This window comes from Aquarana catesbeiana, linkage group LG07, assembly GCF_042186555.1.
Source record: "Aquarana catesbeiana isolate 2022-GZ linkage group LG07, ASM4218655v1, whole genome shotgun sequence".
Taxonomy (NCBI): Eukaryota; Metazoa; Chordata; class Amphibia; order Anura; family Ranidae; genus Aquarana; species Aquarana catesbeiana.
In genome coordinates this window covers 218,113,935-218,136,248 of record NC_133330.1, presented here as the reverse complement: position 1 = coordinate 218,136,248, position 22,314 = coordinate 218,113,935, and the positions used below count along the sequence as shown (strand labels likewise).

Sequence of the window (22,314 nt, the reverse complement as noted above, 5' to 3'; positions counted from 1 at the left end):
TGATGTACCAAAGGAATACTACCACTTCTAGGGTTCTATGGGTCTGCTCTCTCTGGTTTTCTTTTTAAAAGATCTACTGTCTATGTAACTAGCAAGATGTTTAAAGTGTTTGTAAAGGCTCATTTTGTAGCTACAGGCATCATCCAGATATCGTCTTTTAGAGCCGGCGATTCTGTGCACGGTAAGAACGATCATAACGGCAATTTCGCCGCTTGATCGTTCTTGCAGGCGACAGGAGAGAACATCCCCCTCCCGCCGCCCTCCAGTGCTTCTCCGGGTTCTCCCATACCATCGGGGACTCGGAGAAAGAATCCGCCACTGCCGAATGACTAGCATAGAGATTTCCAGTGACCAGATTTTTTTGCTAGAAAATTACTCAGAACTCCCAAATATTATATATGTTTTTTAGCAGACACCCAATGGAATTAAATGGTGGTTTAAAAAAAAAATTGCAACTTTTTATGTCACACTGTATTTGCGCAACAATGTCGCGTCTGGGCCGCGGTTGTAAACAAAGTCGCAATCGCAGCTGGAAAACATGGGATGGTTAATTTTTTATTTATTTTTTCTCTTTCCAGCCTGGAGGAGAGATGTGGGGTCTTATAGGTCTTATAGACTCCATAAAGAGGACCTGTCACACAACATTCCTATTAAAAGGGATATTTACATTCCTTATAAAAGGAATAAAAGTGATCAAAAAAACCATTTAAGAGAAAGTGTAAAAATAAAAAGTAAAATAAACAATAAAAAAAATATAAAGCGTCCCTGTCGGCTCGCGCACAGAAGCAAACGCACGCATAATTCCCGCCCACATATGTAAACGCTGTTCAAACCACACATGTAAGGTATCACTGTGTGCATTAGAGTGAGAACAACAATTCTAGCACGAGACCTCCTCTGTAGCTCTAAAATGGTAATCTGTAAAAAATGTTGAGTGTCGTCTATGGAGCTTTTTAAGAACTGAATTTTAGCGCCATTCCATGAGTGTGCACAATTTTAAAGCGTGACATGTTGGTTATCTATTTACTCGGCGTAACATCATCTTTTACATTATACAAAAAAACTGGGCTAACTTTACTGTTTTATTCTTTTAATTCATGAAATGTGCGTTTGTAACGAATGCGTTTGAAAAATTGTTGCCCAAATATCGTGTGACATAAAAAGTTGCAATGACCACCATTTTATTCCCTGGGGTGTCTGCTAAAAAAAAACATATATAATATTTGGGAGTTCTGAGTAATTTTCTAGCAAAAAAATGATCATTTTTACATGTAGGAGAGAAGTGCCAAAATAGGCTCAGATGTCAAGTGGTTAAATTTACAGTGCCTTGCAGAAGTATTCACTCCCCTGGCATTTTTCGTGTTTTGTTGCCTCACAACTTGGAATTAACATGGATTGTTTGAGGATTTGCATTATTTAATTTACAGAACATGCCCACAACTTTGAAATTTTTGTGTTTTGTTTTTATTGTGAAGCAAACAACAAATAGGACAAAATAACAGAAAAAGTCAAAGTGCATAACTATTCACCTCCCTAAAGTCAATACTTTGTAGAGCCACCTTTTGCGGCTATCACAGCTCCAAGTCGCTTTGGATAAGTCTCTATGAGCTTGCCACATCTTACCACTGGGATTTTTCCCCATTCAAAACTGCTCCAGCTCCTTCAAGTTGGATGGTTTGCTCTTGTGAACAGCAATCTTTAAGTCTGACCACAGATTTTCTATTGGATTGAGGTCTGGGCTTTGACTATGCCATTCCAATACATTTACATGTTTCCCCTTAAACCAAGTGTTGCTTTAGCAGTGTGTTTGGGGTCATTGTCCTGCTGGAAGATGAGCCTCCATCTTAGCCTCAAATCGCACACAGAGTGGTACAGGTTTTGCTCAAGAATATCCCTGTATTTAGCACCATCCATCCTTCCCTCAACTCTGACCAGTTTCCCAGTCCCGACTGCTGAAAAACATCCCCACAACATGATGCTGCCACCACCATGTTTCACTGTGGGGATGGTGTTCTTTGGGTGATGTGATGTGTTGGGTTTTCACCAGACATAGCATTTTCTTTGATGGCCAAAAAGTTCAATTTTAGTCTCATCAGACCAGAGCACCTTCCTCCATACATTTTGGGAGTCTCCCACATGCCTTTTCGCAAACTCAAAACGTGCCATTTTGTTTTTTGCTGAAAGTAATGGCTTTCTTCTGGCCACTCTGCCATAAAGTCCAACTATATGTAATGTACGGCTTATTGTTGTCCCATGTACAGACACTCCAGTCATTGCTGTGGAACTCTGCAGCTCCTCCAGGGTTACCTTAGGTTTCTGTGCTGCCTCTCTGATTAATGCCCTCCTTGCCCAGTCCGTGAGTTTTAGTGTGTGGCCATCTCTTGGCAGGTTTGCTGTTGTGCCATGTTCTTTCCATTTGGTTATGATAGATTTGATGGTGCTCCTAGGGATAATCAAAAATTTTGATATTTTTTTATAACGTAACCCTGACTTATACTTCTCAACAACATTGTCCCTTACTTGTTTGGAGAGTTCCTTGGTCTTCATGGCAGTGTTTGGTTAGTGGTGCCTCTTGCTTAGGTGTTGCAGCCTCTGGGGCCTTGCAAAAAGGTGTGTGTATGTAATGTCAGATCATGTGACACTTGGATTGCACACAGGTGGACATCATTTCACTAATTATGTGACTTCTGAAGGTAATTGGTTGCACCAGAGCTTTTTATGGGGTTCATAACAAAGGGGGTGAATATATACGCACATGCCAATTATTAGTTTATTTCTGAAAAATAGTTTTATGTATATATTTTTCTAATTTTACTTCACCAACTTAGACTATTGTGTTCTGATCCATCACATATAATTCAGATTTAAAAAAAACATTCAACTAAAGGCTGCAATGTAACAAAATAGGTACAAAGCCAAGGGGGTGAGTACTTTTGCAAGTCACTGTACATGCTGTAACCCCTGTTTTGTGCAGTACGGTGATTACCACTTCCCGACCGCCGCACGTATATATACGTCCTAAGTTTGAACGGGGATATCGTTGTTATGGCAGCAGCTAGCTGCCATAACCCCGGTATCCCCGTTTTCGTGCGGCAGCCGGCTTTCAGATAAGAGTGGTCCCTGCGGCGGATTCGCCGCGAGATCACTTTTATCGGTGGCGGGAGAGGGGCACCCCCCCTCCCGCCGCGATCCGGTGCCCTCCGCCGCTTACCGGAGCCGTCGGTAGCAGCGGAGGCGATCGCGTCCTTCTGCCTGGTGTGTCTGGAGACAAGTGAGGCCAAGATGGCGCTCACTCGTCTCCAAGATACTGCTGGGCGGAAGCGACGTCAAAACGTCACTTCTGTCCACGCCTCTTAAAGGCATATTTTTTCAAATGTCATTTTTCTAAATGACTTTTTTTTTTTTTTTTTTTATTGCATTTTAGTGTAAATATGAGATCTGAGGTCTTTTTGACCCCAGATCTCATATTTAAGAGGTCCTGCCATGCTTTTTTCTATTACAAGGGATGTTTACATTCCTTGTAATAGGAATAAAAGTGACACAATTTTTTTTTTTTTTTAAACAGTGTAAAAATAAATAAAATATTTTAAAATAAATAATAAAAATAAAAAAAAAAAAATTTAAAACCCCCCTGTCCCAACGAGCTCGCGCGCAGAAGCGAACGCATACGCGAGTAGCGCCCGCATATGAAAACGGTGGTCAAACCACACATGTGAGGTATCACAGCGACCGGTAGAGCGAGAGCAATAATTCTAGCCCTAGACCTCCTCTGTAGCGCAAAATATGCAACCTGTAGAATTTTTTAAACGTCGCCTATGGAGATTTTTGAGGGTAAAAGTTTGACGCCATTCCACGAGCGGGCGCAATTTTCAAGCATGACATGTTGGGTATCAATTTACTTGGCGTAACATTATATTTCACAATATAAAAAAAAATTGGGATAACTTTACTGTTGTTTTATTTTTTTATTCAAAAAAGTGAATTTTTTCCAAAAAAAGTGCGCTTATAAGACCGCTGCGCAAATACGGTGCAAAAAAAAAGTATTGCAATGACCGCCATTGTATTCTCTAGGGTGTTAGAAGAAAAACCATATATAATGTTTGGGGGTTCTAAGTAATTTTCTAGCAGAAAAACCTGTTTTAAACATGTAAACACCTAAAATCCAAAACGAGGCTAGTCCTTAAGTGGTTAATAATCCTTTTATCTCAGTCTCAAATTTATAGTCAAGGTTTGCACTAAAGGAATACCGCCACTTCTAGGGTTCTATGACTCTCCTACCCTAATGGAATGCCACAGTCACCTTTTAGTAACGTATGGGTCTACCTCTCTAATGGAATGTCACATTTACCTTTTTGGTTATCTGTGGATCGGCTGCAAAAATAGAGTTCTCCAGTCTTGTAAAGTGTGCAAGCTAGACCTGGGGCATCATCTCTTTTATGTTAAACTTTCATTGTCTTATTCTGGGAGCCAAAAATATTTATCTATGGATTGTATGTCAAATCAATGAATTTCAGGGCCCAAAAGGATTAATATTGCACTCCATGCGGAATGCAGACCCATAAATCCTCACAGGGCAACTACAGCATTACATTAAGCTGGCCATAGATGGATCAAAATGTGGCTGGTTCAGTAGGGACTGAACACATTTTGATCCATCTATGGCCATTCCCGCTAGAGTGAAGTCAATCTAATGATCGGCTTCTCTTAAACAAGAATGTTGGAAATTTTTCATTCGCCAATTGCAGGTCCCACTTTCAAAATACAATACCACAGCCGGGAGGATTCTATCTCCCCCCTGAATGGGGGGAATCCATTGTGTGTTTTTTATTTTTGTTCATCCATGGCCATCTTTAAGGCAGCAAAGCCACAGATCCTTCCCAAAAGGTAAAACTGAAATTTTATTGCAATTAGAATAATTTGTCCTGTTTTTAAATGTTATCATGTAAAGTGAAGATTATATGTGTGTGTATTTTTCCCAGGAAAGACATTGGAAATAACAAAAAAGCTTAAGTTTTTATCTGCACTGAGAGTGATTACCCTTTACTTTCAGTATTGTCAAGACAGAAATTAAGGGGAGTTTTCCCAACAGAGACACTGGCAGCCTGAAATACATTTTATTTAGAGTGGGTATGGGTTGCATTGTGTTCTGATACTAGTCCAAATCTGCCTAAGCTATCCCGCCAGGCATCAGTCAGAAACAGCAGAGGCATTCTTCATCTCACAGCCATACGTATACAAAGGAACTATAAATGTGTGGCTGAGGGGCAAGGAATTCCTCCACCACTTATGATTGGCGGTCCACAGTGACAGTTTTCTGTTGGGATAGATCAGGCAGGTTTAGACTAGTATCCAAACATGCCGGAGCTCATCCCTGGCTAAGAGAACTGGGAGGAGTTAGGGTCTCTGTGCTGCTTATATTGCTATTCACTCTATATTCTCCCCTTCGCTGTCCCCTGTAGAAGCGTGTGCTTGCTGCTTCAAGTCTCACTCCCCTGCGTCCTTTTTGCTGAGTCCCCCTGTGAACTCATCTTCAAAGGTGGTACAAATGCTGAGATGGCACCACAGATTGACTATACTACAATGGTGAGTATGATTTCTCATGTAAATCATATAAAATATTCAATGAATCACTGATAATTTAATACATGGGCAGCATAGAGCATACAACCACAAATTAGGGTTGTGTATAAAAGAAAAGAGCTGCGCTTGCCCTACCAACCTATTAAATGTAATACAAAAACACATCTGGAAGTGCATAAATCCTCCTTACAATCAAAATGTGCTTTAGTGCTGAAATAAAAGTTTTAAAATATCCAGTACTTAATGTTATAAACAGCCCAAATTAAAGTGCTATTGTGCAGGAAAAAAAGTGCATACCGATGTTGTGCAATTCTTCTTAAAAAAATGTAGTATGTACTCCGTGCAATTTCACCTCAATTTCCACTCCAAGTGTTCTCTATGAGTACAAACTCACCAGAAGTTGTTGACCACTTAAGCTTGTGCCGAGGGAGGTCAATGAGAGATTAAATCACAGCCATGCTGTGTATTATACCATCAATCAAGCTGGGTGTTATATCCTCATGATGGTTCTCAAATCCACATCGTACGGAGAGAAAACCAAGAGAGATCTCATAGGGTAATACTGTTTAATTAAAAACGAATGCAAATATAAAATATTACATTCACAATGTGTGGTGCCCATCCTGGCACCCGGAATAATCTGACAATATTTTGTATAGAAACGCCGCCGCTCCAGCTCGCATGGGTGCTGACCTGTGTTCCAATAGGCGGAAGTAGCTCAAGCCGGAAGTCCTGCCCCTGCGCGTTTTGTCACATCCGGGACTTTAGGAGGCAAATTGGGGTTGATTTACTAAAACTGGAGAGTACAAAATCTGGTGCTGCATAGAAACCAATCAGCTTCCATAATTTTTATTTTTTTTCATTTTTTTTTTGTCAAAGCTTAATTGAACAAGCTGATTGGCTACCATGCACAGCTGCACCAGATTTTGCACTCCCCAGTTTTAGTAAATCAACTCCATTGTCTTTTTACAAGCTTTGTATAGACAGCTCAGGATTAATAAAAGATTGTCTTTAATGGAAGCCTGTATGGAAAGAAATTTGGTGCTTGTTATTGCTGACCGCTTTCTAAAAATACTGGTTGCCTGGCTGGTTTTAATCTTTGGTACACATTATCAAGTACATAGCTCGTGTGTAAAGAAAAGACAAATAGTGGTACAGCAGTCTAATAGTAATCACATAGGTACATACACAAGCATTTTGTCGATGTATAGTAATATTAGAAATCCGCATATATAATATAGCCTGGCACGGCCTGCAAGTGAATCATACTATGTATACATTATAAAGAAAGGGTCAAGGGGCTGGCCAACCATCTGCCCCAGATTTTGTGGAACATTTTTTTCCATTTTCTGAGTTCCAAAGTAAGTCTATACAGTGGTATAACATCATTAATTAATTTTAGCCAGAGAGATTTCAGAGACGTCTGTATACCTTTCCAGGACAACAGTATAGTCTTTCTGACATAAAAATAAAGGATACGTAATAGTCTCTAAGCCTGTGATGATATCTGTAAGTCACCAAAGACCCCTAGTAAACCATGTTTAGGGTGAATAATGTTAGGGAGACCTAGAGCAGAAGAAATGAAAGAACCCACCTCCACCCAAAAGTCCTGAACCACTGGACAGGTCCAGAAGCAGTGCATGAAGTCAGCATCCCTTCCACAACCACGGAAACACTCAGCCGAGGGCTTCAACCCCATTTTATACAGCCTTGCCGGGGTAAGGTGGGATTGGTGGAAAACTCGGTCCCTAGATGAAATAACTGTGCTTTTGTATGTGTCACTAAACTCAGTCCAGTCTTCCTCTGTGAGTGAAATATCCATGGATACCCATTTTTCCTGTGCTTTACTAAATCTGGGGTTAAAATCCGTCATTAGGGCAGTGTAGTAAGCAGAAATAAGTTTGTTAGGATCAGGTTGTCTCAGCAGTCTCTCTGGTGGGGGCAAGTTAGTGGGGTCCTTTAGGTATCCAAACTGAGCTTGGATAGCATGTCTAAGTTGATAATAGTAGAACAAATAAGAGCGTGGTAAGTCAAAGTCAAGTCTCAGTTGAAAAGATTTGAAGCCCTGAGCATTGTATAGATGACATAGATATTTTACCCCCATGGAGTACCAGTATTTGGTGTCGGGCAAAGAATATAGTTCCTGCAGAGTGGGGTTAAACCATAGAGGGGAGGGAGTTCCGGAACACAGCTTGTGCTTGACAGCCTCATCTCTGTTCCTGTGTGCTGTGTGAAAGGTGTGTTCCTTCCATCCAACCAGCTCTCAGAGCTCTCCCTACTGAGCTCTGCAGAGTGTGACTTCAGCTCTCTGTCCTTTTTTTTTTTTTTTTTCCTGAAAGCTCAGACAAGCTTTATAAATCCTGAACGCAAGAGAATACTGCAGATAAACAGGTACAGCTTATGTAGGAGGCTTTCTTTTATCTCTGTGTATCCCCTGAGGCCAGTCACTTAACTGGGTATATGTGATGGTTTACAACCACTTTAAAACATTCACATGGTCAAGCAGAAATGTAGGATAATTGAGGAGAGGGGAAAAGCAGAAAACACAGAGTAATATATAGTCATCCCATATGTAGTTGGACTGTTAGGAAAATTTTTAGAAAGATCTTTGATAAACATTGCATCCCTGTGTCTTTTCAAGCCCAGCAATACACTGGGACAGAAGTGTGTACATCCAACAGTTCCAACACTTGATTAACAATTAAAGGGGTTGTAAACCCTTGTGTTTTTTCACCTTAATGCATCCTATGCATTAAGGTGAAAAAACTTCTGACACTGACCGCGTTTTAGTCACCTGAGCCCTTCGTTCCCTCGGAGGAGACGCGCTGTACCTCTCTGCCCGGGGTTCTCGGCTCTTCATTGGATAGATTGATAGCAGTGCAGCCATTAGCTCCCGCTGCTGTCAATCAAATCCAGTGACGCGGGCGCCAGAGGGCAGGGCTGAGTCCGGTACTCTGTGTCTATAGATGCAAATGCAGGACTTGGGAGCGCCTCCCGCAAGGTAACCCCCCCCAGGAGAGCACTTCTCCCAGGGGGTTTACCGATGCGAGGAGGAGCCGCCGGGGGGCCCCAGAAGATGATGTTCGGGCCACACAAAATGAACTGCACAGTGGAGGTAAGTATGAAAAAATGTATTAAAAAAAAAATGAGGGTTTCAAACCCTTTAATTTGCTATTTGCAGGGGCCTGTATATTGGGGATATGAAACAACCTTTTAAAAAAATGAATGGTCCAATATAGAAAGGAAAGTTCTTCAGATCAAGAGTTTTCCTAAAAAGGACACTCTTATGTGTTTTAAATTGAGGTGCACATTTTAGACAGAGAGGACAACTGGTTCACAAAAGGAGTGAAAGAGGCTATCTGCATCCAACTGAAACAACCATCCTTGAAAAGGAACTAAAGACGTGGCTTGGATAAGCTACAAAATGTCTTTAACGTTACAGAACATATCCAGTTGAATGTGACTGCTAAGAACTAGCTTTTCCAGAAATCAGCAATGGCAACTTACATAATTCTTTCAGTACAGTTACCCTTCATCCACAGAATGATAATGAGCACTTGAGAACATTGGGCGCTCTCATTATCAAACCTTTTTAAATAAATCTGTGCTCTTTCAGCATTTGTTCCCTTTTCTCTGCAGCATGCACAACATCTGCCCTGCATCTGTATATTGGCAGGCTTGGAGGAAAATGTCACAATTGGCATCCAGCATTCTCATTGTGATATTTGGGGTCCTCACCTCTTGGACTTCTTCAAATTGGCTTTACTCCAAGGCTTAGGGCATCCATGTGTTTTTATCTTTTTTATTAATTGCCTATAAAAAAAGCAGATGATCATAATAACCAAAGTAGACTATTTTGTGTTTTCCTATGGATTACAGGGGACAAAGTAGTATTATTGCAACACATTTTTTTATATACTCTGTGATTATTACCTGCAGCCCAGTATGTTGCCATTTGTGATATAAAATTATGTATTTATCCATACTCCGTGCATAACAGCTTCAGGATATACATTCTTTACTGGAATAGAATGATTAAAGTAGAACTATAGGCAAAACCTTTTTTTTAAATTTTGGATAGTGCAAGGGAGGGTTATAAGCCCTGTCAGTTTTTTTTTTCACTATCTGTGTCCTGTTGCATAGATTTCCCTTCACTTCCTGTCCCATAGCCAAACAGAGGAAACAGAGGAAATCCCTGCAAATTAATGGATTTCCTTGGACCCTCAGGTAACTAGAACTACTGTGCCAATTGGAAGATTTCCCCTCTATTACTTTTCTGGGGACAACCCAAAATTTGGAATTTTCTTTTACTTTCAATGATAATGGTAAACAGTACAAATAGAGAGGGTGAATCTCCATAACGGGGGACACAGACAGCAATAAACACTGACAAGCATTTTAATCTCTCTTCATTCTATCTAAAACTTAAAAAAAAGTTTTGTCTTTAGTTATACTTTATTTTGCCAGCAGGAGTTTGCCAGCATATTGAAAGATGATATTCTACATACTGTTTACTGCTCATTTGTTGAACTATGCAGCAGCCAAATATTGCAAGCAACCATGGTGTCTATCGCATCACTTATGAAAATTGTATAGTGTGTAGCTAATATTGTACCTACATTAGAGCCTTTCCATATGGGAGAATGGCTGCATTTATTATGCATGAGCCTGTCTGCATTGCTCTCATGCTGAGATTTGCTTTGTGCTGATTCAGCCCATGGGGTTTACAGCCTGTGTTTACTATAAAGAACAATTAAGACTATGTGCACTATGGCCACAATAGACATTAACACTCCAGGTAAATGGCTAAATACAAATTTGAAATGCATACTGTACATTCAACCTATTTTACCTGCCAAAAGATTTGTAAGTATTAAAGTAGTTGTGGACATACAAAGTTATAGACACTTTCCCATTTTTTATTTATCCAACAAACACAGATGAGCAAACATCACTCAAAACAAACAGCAGACAATATAACAGTTGTCCATTCTGAATATCATTGTCTAATACAGTTACTATGCAGGCTCCATAACTGCTTTTGCTTCGTTTCAGGAATGGCCTTTCTTACCTTTTTCTCAAGGTTAAAAAGTTCTGTCATGTGACCATGCACCTCTTCTTCCTGATAGTGGGTGGCGGGGTTACAGGACATTGTGAAGACACACAGGGGATGATTTAGTAAAGGCAAATAGACTGTGCAGTTGCTCCAGAGCTTAGTAAATAAGGGGAAGCTCTGCTGTCTTCCATCATCCAATCATGTGCAAGCAAAGCTGTTTTTTTTTCTTTGCACTTGATTGGATAGTCTTTGCAAAGTGGAGCTTTATCTCATTTACTGAGCTCTGGAGCAACTGCACTTACAAAGTACACAGTCTGTTTGTCTTTAGTAAATCAACCCCACAGTATTGCCTGTGTTCTATAGTCTGTTCAGCCTGAGACAAGATGCAGTGCTTGAGCCGGGGACATGTTCAAGAGTCATGCTGTGATTGGGGGGGGGTGCCAGATCTTTGATCGGAGGGCATGGTGGCTGAACAACCTACCAAATACAGGCATGCTGTATTTCTGCACGGTGTTCTGTACCTCGTAATGGCCAGTCAAAGCAGTCACATGCCTGAGTACAAGGACACGAACATATAAATAGAATTGTACATTTATGACTTATTCTGACCAATACTTTCAAATCTTTCTTTAATCTGTGTTTCATTCAGGTGTTTAAGCCTGCTGCAGAGCGGTTTGGTTTTAAGCTGGATTGTGACATTAGGAAAAGGTAAACCAATTTTTAACAAATAATAATGAAATGTAACCTTGTGTTTGTTACATGTATTGTAATATGACTTGTTTTTGTTCACATACGCTATATTTTAGGCTCATTTACGTATGGAGTTGAGAATGTTTACTCAAAAAAAATATTTACTTCACTGCTCCACCTGTTCCAGTTTCTGTTTCACAGTAAAATAGGTACTGGTATGGGTTCTGCATCCAGTTAATAAAGGGATCTTGGCAGTTTGCAGTATAGAAAACTGACACAGATCCCTGCCAGATCAGCCCTAGTATATGAGATACGAACTGTCTGCAGCCAGCTCACATGCCTCTCTGCATGAGCAGAGCCTGCAGGGTTACCAGCCTTCCTTCTCCTTCCCACTCTTAGCTGAGGGGGTGAGGTTTTTGGGGAGCAAGACAAGCAGAGGGATCCAGAGCATGCAGATTCAGGTAAATTACTTTCTGCGCTGTGTCTGTCACAGATACAGCATATATCATAGAGTAGATCACTCCTAATTAACAAAAGGTTTGTGCCCATTTTGTAAATTAGGGGCAGGATCTGCTCCATTTCCCAGCTTAGAGTGGCGCAAGCAAAAAGCTTATGTCACTTTTTGTAATGTCCCCTCAATGTGTTTTAGTCTGAAATACTCAAAGGTAGGTCAGATGCATTTTATTTTTTTTACACAGAAACCTACAATGCAGACCAGTCTTATCTTATCTACAGTGAGGGGAAAAAGTATTTGATCCCCCTTCTGTTTTTGTACATTTGCCCACTGACATAGAAATGATCAGTCTATAATTTTAATGGTAGGTTTATTTTAACAGTGAGAGACAGAATAACAACAAAAATATCCAGAAAAACGCATTTCAAAAAAGTTTTATAAATTGATTTGCATTTTAATGAGTGAAATAAGTATTCGATCCCCTATCAATCGGCAAGATTTCTGGCTCCCAGGTGTCTTCTATAGAGGTAACGAGCTAAGATTAGGAGCACTCTCTTAAAGGGAGTGCTCCTAATCTCAGCTTGTTATTTGTATAAAAGACATCTGTCCACAGAAGCAATCAATCATATTCCAATCTCTCCACCATGGCCAAGATCAAAGAGCTGTCCAAGGATGTCAGGGACAAGATTGTAGACTTGGACAAGACTGGAATGGGCTACAACACCATTGCCAAGCAGCTTGGTGAGAGGGTGACAACAATTGGTGCGATTTATTCGCAAATGGAAGAAACACAAAATACCCGTCAATCTCCCTCGGTCTGGGGCTCCATGCAAAATCTTGTGGAGTTTCAATGATCATGAGAACAGTGAGGAATCAGCCCAGAACTACACAGGAGAATCTTGGCAATGATCTCAAGGCAGCTGGGACCATAGTCACCAAGAAAACAATTGGTAACACACACTACGCCGTGAAGGACTGAAATCATGCAGTGCCCACAAGGTCCCCCTGCTCAAGAAAGCACATGTACAGGCTCGTCTGAAGTTTGCTAATGAACATCTGAATGATTCAGAGGAGAACTGGGTGAAAGTGTTGTGGTCAGATGAGACCAAAATTGAGCTCTTTGGCATCAACTCAACTCGCCGTGTTTGGAGGAGGAGGAATGTTGCCTATGACCCTCAAGAACACCATCCCCACCATCAAACATGGAGGTGGAAATATTATGCTTTGGGCGTGTTTTTCTGCTAAGGGCACAGGACAACTTCACTGCATCAAAGGGACGATGGACAGGGCCATGTACCATCAAATGTTGGGTGAGAACCTCCTTCCCGCAGCCAGGCTAGAGTGGCCTAGCCAGTCTCCAGATCTTAATCCAATAGAAAATATGTGGAGGGAGCTGAAGGTTCGAGTTACCAAATATCAGCCTTGAATCTTTAAAGACTTGGAGAGGATCTGCAAAGAGGAGTGGGACAAAATCCCTCCTGAGATGTGTGCAAACCTGGTGGCCAACTACAAGAAAAGTCTTACTTCTGTGATTGCTAAGAAGGGTTTTGCCACCAAGTACTAAGTCATGTTTTGCGAAGGGGACAAATACTTATTTCACTAATTAAAATGCTAATTAATTTATAACTTTTTTGAAATGCGTTTTTCTGGATTTTTATTATTCTGTCTCTCACTGTTAAAATAAACCTACCATTAAAATTATAGACTGTTCATTTCTTTGTCAGTGGGCAAACGTACAAAATCAGCAGGGGATCAAATACTTTTTTCCCCTCACTGTAATTGGATTTTTATGTCTTCTGTATATATTATACATACTGTATCTGTAATTAGATAATCAATTAAGATATTTATAATGATCTGATCTGTTTATCAAATTGAAAACAACATATTGACTGGCATGGTGTTCTGAACTGGTGCTGACAACTTTTTTTATTGCAGGGGTTACTACCCACGTGGAGGAGGGGAAATACTAGTCAGAGTATCTCCTATAAAATATTTGAAGCCCATCAACCTAACAGACAGAGGCACCATCACAAAGATCTATGGACGGGCCTTTGTGGCTGGAGTTCTTCCCTACAAGGTCAGTGTGTGCATTTCCTATATAGTATTTGTGTAAATACACACACACACACACACACACACACATATAGTGTATGTTCAGTTTAGCAAAAAGATAATTGCTCTATCTGATTTATTTATCTTCTAGTCCAGCCAAAGCTACTATCACCAGGCTACATAAATAAAAGAATAGAAGAAAGTCTGACCGGGATCATTATGCTTGGGCACTGCTACATAAGTGCCCACATTATGAGAATGCACTTATGTCTCTAATAGGATGGTTATATACTTCTACAACAACAATTAATCACACCTGGCAGCCTAATGCAGCAGTTGTGTGCAAATAACCACTACTACATTCTACTTTGTAGCTGTCATCATTAGGAGAAATCTGTTCCATCGATGAGAGATCGATCTATACTCTTAGCAGTTTGTTGCAGACCATTTTGAAAGCCCGGTTGAGCTACCAAAAACCACCCTTCGTGACTTTTGGCTGCTTTACCCTGAGGCTCATATTTTTGGGACTACTCCCAAGCTGGCCAATACGGCAGTAGATTTTTTTTTTTACGAATGTTTGTAGGAAAATTCCCAATTGTATATTTGATCATTTGATGAATGTCATTTGAAAGTACTTCAAAAAACATTTGCTTTTAACGTTCTATTTTGGAGTGAATGAACTTTCCCAAACAAAATTCACTGTTAGGCCGGCCATAGGCAGTTCGAATCTCACACGGTTTCTGCTGAACCTGCCAAGATTCGGACCGTGTGTGGGCAGGCTGCATATACCAAGTTGATCAATCGATCAACTTGGGTACAACCAGTATGCTGGATTCAGTTGCGATTAACGCTAACAGCCACTAGCAATAATTACTGTTTTTCTCCCAGCGGAGACAGCTTCCCCCGCCGGTAGCAGACAATTGCTCGGCAGGAGGGATTCCCCTGTCAGCACTGTCTGTGTTGATAGAGGTATCGAAATTTGCAGGAAAGAAATTTGCACCGTCTATGGCCTGCCCTAGAAATTTGTTCATTCATGGAAAAATTTCCATACTGCGTCTTCAAATCTTCTTCTCACTGTGGTGAAAAAAAGAAATATCTATTTGACCCCACTAATGATTAGAAAATCAAACCATCTTTAACATAAACATTTTCAAACAAAATTCTACTAGTGCATGGCTAGCTTTATTTTTACTGTTCTGGTTCATGTTTACCTCCAGAAACATGTCTAAACTCTGCTGAGTTTTTTGGTGCTATCTTATCCTATTATTAAATTTAAGTAACATCACTGGCTGATGAAATTATGCATAACATTTGTTCTAAACATTATCATTTACATTTTCACTCCAATTTCAGCAAAAATATAGTTGCACAATAGCAAAGTTTTTTCATTTATGACATATAATTTTCCCTAAAAAGCCTAATATCTGCACCATATTTTCTTAATCTCACTGCAAGATGGTAAAGGACATGATTTCAGCAGCAGTGCGCTGCATACGACGGGAGTTGAGGGACCTGTATGTGAACATTCAAGGTGTCCAAGAGCCTGCAGACAAAGCAGTGGGAAACGGTAGCGGCATTATGTAAGTGTTGTCTGGGTCTATGTCTATGGGTTGTATGAAGACGTTTTGGGGGGGGGGACACTGGTGTGCAATGGGACTGTGTGGATGATACAGAGTTGTCTTTAACACAAGATGATTTATGGCTTGTATGGAGATAGGCATGACTGTTCTTGCAGTATAAATTTTAAAATCTTAAAAAAAAAAAAAAAAAACTCTTTCTACTTATCTGTTAATATTTATTTCTTTTATAGAATTGTTGCTGAAACTTCCACAGGTTGTATATTTGCAGGATCATCGCTAGGGAAGAAGGGTAATACTGCTTTATTTTATTTATTTATTACAGGTACTTTTATAGTGCTGTCAATTTACGCAGTGCTTTACACATATATTGTACATTCACATCAGCCCTGCCCTCAAGGAGCTTACTATCTAAGGTCCCTAACTCACATTTATACATACACATACTAGGGCCAATTTAGACAGGAGCCAAATTAACCTACCAGAATGTCTTTTGGAGTATGGGAGGAAACTGGAGTATCCAGAGGAAACCCATGGGGATCAGCACACAGCTTTATGTGATTTTTCTATTTTGATTATTTTTTTCTTGTAAGCTTAATTTAATACATTTTTTTCTGCATGTTTGGGGTTATGCTTTATTGTATATGGTTTTCTCAAACAAATAATTTTTATGAATCTTTCTTACCAAAGTTTCTTACCTAGAGATTCTGCTAGTTGCAATACTTCTGTTGCAGACGGACAACGCCAAGAGGCAGTAGAAGCGTTGTCAGCCTGTCATGTGTGCTTCTTTATCCAGTTGTTGCACTTTCCTTCAGGTCTTCCTCCCAAATGTAATGACACATCTGTCTGCTTACTATTCAGATTTTTTGCCGCTGTGACCCAAACATCATTTGCTGGAGTATACTTTGGGAACTCTTTTCTCATAGTTTGATGAACTGCTTAGGCTCTTGTTCATTAGAGAAAGGCACTTAAGTACTCTAAAATTGTCCATTTACCCTAAAGCCACATGGGCTGAATGTCGGGCAACATTGGCCAGTTCAAAAAAAACTGTCCAACATTTCACCTGTGTGTAAGGCAGCAGGTTCGACAGAAGCCGGCCATTTGCCTGACTTCTGTTGGATGACCATGCTGGAAAACCAGCAGCCGACCGACTCCAGATCGACGCTCTCAGCCAATGGCTGACCGGAGTGTTCTGGTGGGGGTCTGTCTCCCTGTCAGAACACAAAATAACACCAGGGTAGATCACTGTACTAATGTTGGATCGTTAGTACAGCGGCTCCGACCGGAGCTGTCCAAAAAAACTAGTGGTGTGCACCAGGCTTTACCCTAAGCCCTTCTCAGCATAATCTGTTTAGCTAAAAGTCAAATAGCAGCTTTAGTTCTAGCAAGTATAATTATAGACCCCATGCTTTATTATTTCATGTTTTAAAAGTGATGCTTTAAAGATCAGCAATATAGTGGGATAAATAGCGGTAAAGCTCAGCAATATATGGGAGATAAATAGCAGTAAAGTTTAGCAATACTGTATATGAGAGATAAATAGCAGCAAAGTCTTTAGATAATGGAAGCACGCACAGCTCTATTGGCCTTATAAAAACAATTTCTATTTTTGAAATTGCCAAATATTACATATGGCTTGCAATGCTTTCTGTCTAAGTCATACTGTTTCACTTTTTGCAAAATGTCCAAACAATAGAAAAAGCCCAGATTCATCATCATTTTTTCAACAGTAGAAGTTTGTTTCATCTTTCCACTGCTAGCTCATTGATTGTTACTGGTAGCAGCTCTAAATTTCCTCCCAGCTTTTGTAAATTAGTCTCTTTATTGAGCTCTTTCATTTTTAAGAGTGTCATAATATTTATTGTGTTAATACTGCATAAAAGTATTGTATTCATTATACAGAAAGTCCTGGAAAAAAAAAATTAATTGGCATAGGACCGCAGCACAAAATTTTCTGCTTGAGTCCCAAGGAGCCTGCAGTGCTGTAATTAAAAAGACAAATGTAATGACAGAGCTGTACGGTTTTATTACTATGCCACGTCTAATGGCCAGAATACAGACTTCAAATCAAAAATGAAATGGTCTGTGATTGCTTTTAAGAAAACCTCTATGATACACTTTACTGTGGTGGCCTGGGATTTAGGAGCCACATGTGGTTCTCCGCTATCTTTTCTTGTTGCATATAACACTGCTAAGTAGGTACATACCTTTCTGTCTCCCACCCCCCGCTGTATTCTGTTTTTATATCTAGGTCATATCATGTGCTTTTTTCCAAAAAATAATTATAACTAACTTACAAACTGAAAACAATGGGCTTGCGTATCAATGTATTATCTTCATGTATATGTGAAAAAAACCTCTGGATTAGAGCTGCACGATTAATCGTTAAAAAATCACGATCTCGATTCAACCCCCTTCACAATCCTAATCAGCCATTTCTGTGTAAACAGTGCAGAGCCGAGCTGTCGGGAAAAAAAAGCCGGCAAATATTTATCAACGTTCCTCAGCGCTGAGAGCAAGAGAAGAGATACAATAACATTTAGTTCTTTTAGATCAAAGGGATGAACTTCGGTCTGTAAATGAAGTCAGTTTAACCACTTAAAAACTTGTTGCTTACAAGTTAAACGTTTGATAGAAAATTACTTAGAACCCCCAAACATTATATATCTTTTTTTTTTTTTTTTTTCTGGTGGTCGTTGCAATATTTTATGTCACACTGTATTTGCGCAGCAGTCTTTCAAATGCAATTTTTGGGGAAAAACTACACTTGAATTAAATTGAATTAATGAATTAAAAAAAATAAACGAAACCGTAAAGTTAGCCCAATTTTTTTTGTGTAAAGATGATGTAATGCTGCGTGAATCGTGATCTTTATTCAAAGCAAAAAATTTGTGATTCTCATTTTATCTAAAATCGTGCAGCTCTACTCTGGATTAAAAATGAATATTCTTTTGAAGTTGGGAGTTGCTGAACTAACCAGATATTACTAATACACCTGTTCACCTGCTTTCTTTGCAAAGGAAAACAAGCAAATGTTCAGGCTCGTACCTGACACCTTTGAAAATCTTGATGAGGTCCAGCACAGAGGAAATGGGTTGAATGATGCTGGTCATCTAACTGTGGGCAACTAGAAAACAGGGGCTTTGGGGCTAATTTTAGGGTTGAAGCAAAAAGCTGGTTTTATTATTTCATCTTTTAATGTTTTTTTTGGCTGGAGATCTGCTTTAAAACTATTTGTGGACTTTTAATGTGTACCAATAAATTACCTGTAATGATGGGTGCCTCATGTGAGGCTGGCTGCTGTGTTAGGTAAAACTCTTAGTTTCATTCAGCCCCAACATTACCGTAATATTGAGCTTCTGGAGCTGCAAATCAAAGTTCTGTCGCTCATACAAAGTAGGCAAGATGAAGAGCATCACTTGCTCTCGGCTGCATCCATTTTATAAAGTGCCTTGTATTTTATTGACAGAATACAAGGCATTATGTGAATGGACAGGGGGCAGTCCTGACACTCATCTGCCCTGCCTCTCCCTTATTCAGTAGAATACAAGGCATTTTATGAAAGACGAGATTGTGAACATGTCATTTTGTTTTTAAAGCGGAGTTCCACCCAAAAGTGGAACTTCCGCCTATTCGTCGTTCCCCCCGGTGCCACATTTGGCACCTTTCAGGGAGGAGGGGGGAAATGGGGACCTGTTTTTGACAGGTCCCCTTTCCCACTTCTGGGAGACAAGGCCGTGGCGCCGTCTCTCAGAAGTTTGGCCCCTTTCCTCCACCGCTAGGGGCCAATTAGAAAGTGCAGCACAGTAAGGAACCATTTGTGAAGCAGAAAGGCTTCACGGCCGGGTTCCCTTACCGGCAAAGGCGGTGGCTGCACCCAACAGCTGACCTGAAGATCTTCTGCGGTGCCGACATCATGGGCTCACTGGACAGGTAAGTGTCCATATATTTTTTTTTTTCCTTCCCCTTTTATCCCCCCCCACCCCTCTCCCCACTCACCCCAATTACTCCTCCCCCACAGTTGCTTCCAATAAAATAGTCATATCTTAAATTTGACAAAACTTATTACCTAACTAGATACATATTACTTAATACTTATTCCCTCAAATATCTATTCCTTGATACTAATGATCCTACCCACACTAAAGATTTATATATTCCTACCCTGACACCACAAACCCCAAATCTTTGAGAACTTCCTATAACTTCCCCTTCTAATATAGATTGTCCTCTCTGTTCCAACCAGTGAGTTTATTGTGCTAACCCATTTTTCAGGAGTAGGAGGCACTGCTGATAACCATGCTTTCGCAATCAATTTCCTCGCCTGGTATAAACCCCGCACAATTGCTATACCTATGTGGTCTTCCCCAATATTCTTACTGATTAGCCCCAGCACACACGCCTTAGCCTCGTATTCCACTCTTATCCCAAATCTAGCTTCTATAATGTTTAGGATCTCAGTCCAATACCTAGCTAATTTCGGGCATCTCCACATTATATGTATAAGATCGCCCGTCTCTAGACATCTGGGGCATTTATCGTCTGGTCTTCGACCAAATCTATGCAGCCTCTTGGGGGTATAGTAGGCTCTGTGTACAAGCAAGAGGTACGATGCCCGCTGCAACGGAGAGAGGGACACCAGTGGACCGAGCTCCAATATCCTCTCCCACTGGTCATCGCTCAGCTCCCCCACATCGGCCCCCCACCCCTCCCTTGCACGCGAAATTGGAGCCAAACTAATTGCCCTTGCCGTTAGATGGTCATAAATCCCTGATATTAACCCTTTAAAACTAGGTACCCTCACCACCTTGCTAAGCAGAGGTGCACTACACCATTCCGGTGCCTTGATCTTGAATTGCTTCTCTAGTGCGTGCCTAATCTGGAGGTAAAAATAAAATGTTTCTTTAGGAATTCCAAACTCCCGTCTCAGGTCCGCAAAGGATTTTAATATATTGCCATCAAATATTTGCTTCAGCCTATTTATACCCGCCCTTTCCCAGATCCTGTTTACTCCTATAGCCTTCAGTTCTTGTAGCTGCCCATTCTGCCATATAGGTGAACCCCCCTATAACCCATTTCGATCTTCACTGACCGCCAGACTTTTATAACCAATTTATATGTTGGAAATACACTTCCTAATGTTCCGGCTTCCAGTGCCCCTACCAGGGAATTATGCGGATTCCCTGATAACATAATTTTTGCGCTGGTATTCACCTCTCCCCCGCACTCACACCCCCCCAGATGCTGCAACTGGGCCGCCAGAAAATATCTATATGGGTGGGGCACCGCCAATCCCCCCTCCTTGTCAGGGCGCTGCAAGGTCTGAAGACTGATCCTGGCCTGACCCTTCTTCCAAATTAACTCACGAAAGATGGAATTTATTTTTACAAACCATTCCCTCCCAATCCAAACCGGTGAGTTATGTAATATGTACATTAATTGTGGCATCCAGATCATCTTGATCAAATTTACGTGCCCTGCCATAGATAGAGGGAGCCGGCACCAGATGTCTTTCTTCCTTTTAAACTTTTCCAAAAGCGGAGCTAGATTGTCTCTAATATACTGGGTTGGGTTATTGGTTATTACTATACCCAAATATTTGAACTTCTCCACCACCCTAAAGCGAGGTATTTCCTGCGGGAGGGAACCGGTAGTCGAGTCAAGCGGGAGAAGTGTAGATTTTTCCCAGTTGACTATTAGCCCCGAAATCCTTCCGAACCCTTCCACCAACTGCATTGCCTTTACTAATGACGGCCCCATGTCCCCCAGAAACAATAGCACGTCATCAGCATATAGTGCTATTCTCTCCTCACCCCCCTTTCTTTTATAACCCTGCAGGCCTGGAGAGCTTCTTATTACCTCCGCGAACGGCTCCATTGCCAGGGCGAACAGCAGGGGCGACAAGGGACACCCCTGCCTAGTCCCCCTCTCAAGGGAGATCCGTTCTGAGTATGTATTATTTATTTTTAATCTAGCATTGGGATGGTGATATAGTATCTTAAGCCACTTAATGAACAGGGGGCCGAACCCAAATGTTTCCAGTACCCACCATAAATAGCCCCACTCCAGGGAGTCAAATGCCCTGGCGATATCCAAGGACAAGACAACCCTGGAGCCTGCATTCTCTACCGGAGTCTGGAGATTCAAATCGGTCCTTCTTATGTTTTTACTAGTAGACCTATTCTGCATAAACCCAGACTGGTCCGGGTGAATCAGACTAGATATACATTTATTCAGCCTGGCTGCCAGGACCTTTGCCAGAATCTTGACATCCGTGCCCAGCAATGAAATTGGTCTGTATGACGATGTTTCTAATTGATTTTTCCCCTCTTTCTGGATCAGTACTATAATAGCCTCAGACATTGACGAAGGTAAACTCCCAACTGCAGCTGACCAATTCAATGTCTTCAGAAGTTCCGGGGCCAACACCTCCCCATATTGTTTATAAACCTCGACTGGCAATCCATCGGGACCTGGGGACTTTTGGCTCGGCATATTCTTTATTGCTTGCGCAATTTCTTCCAATGTTATTGGTACTTCCAGACTATTCATATCTGCGTCCGACAGCACCGGCAGAACAATACCTCCCAAAAATTCCTCCATCTCTACTTGTTCAGGACAGTGGCGCGTCTTATATAGATCACTATAGAATTCTACAAATGTATCATTAATTATCAAAGGATGTGATGAAATATCCCCTTTCTTTGTTTTAATCATGGGAATTATTGAAGAGGGAGAATTGGTTTTGGCCAACAAAGCCAACGTCCGACCCACTCTTTCCCCCTCGTCAAAATTCCTTTGCCTCTGAAAAACCTTCCTGTTCTCTGCTCTTCTAATTTCTTCGTTTTTGTATTCTTGTTGCTTCAATACCCAGAGGTCTCGATTTTCCATAGTCAGACCTA

At 40.8% G+C, this 22,314-nt stretch overlaps 1 protein-coding gene across 1 annotated transcript in view; it reads left to right on the top strand.

Moving 5' to 3' along the window:
- Positions 1-22,314, top strand: part of RTCA (RNA 3'-terminal phosphate cyclase) — a 56,584-nt gene that overhangs the window by 23,194 nt on the left and 11,076 nt on the right. The window contains exons 5-9 of the mRNA XM_073593045.1: positions 5,460-5,583; positions 11,286-11,344; positions 13,719-13,860; positions 15,291-15,415; positions 15,646-15,704. Of these exons, the coding sequence (XP_073449146.1) occupies positions 5,460-5,583; positions 11,286-11,344; positions 13,719-13,860; positions 15,291-15,415; positions 15,646-15,704 (509 nt within the window). The remainder of the gene's footprint in view (positions 1-5,459; positions 5,584-11,285; positions 11,345-13,718; positions 13,861-15,290; positions 15,416-15,645; positions 15,705-22,314) is intronic.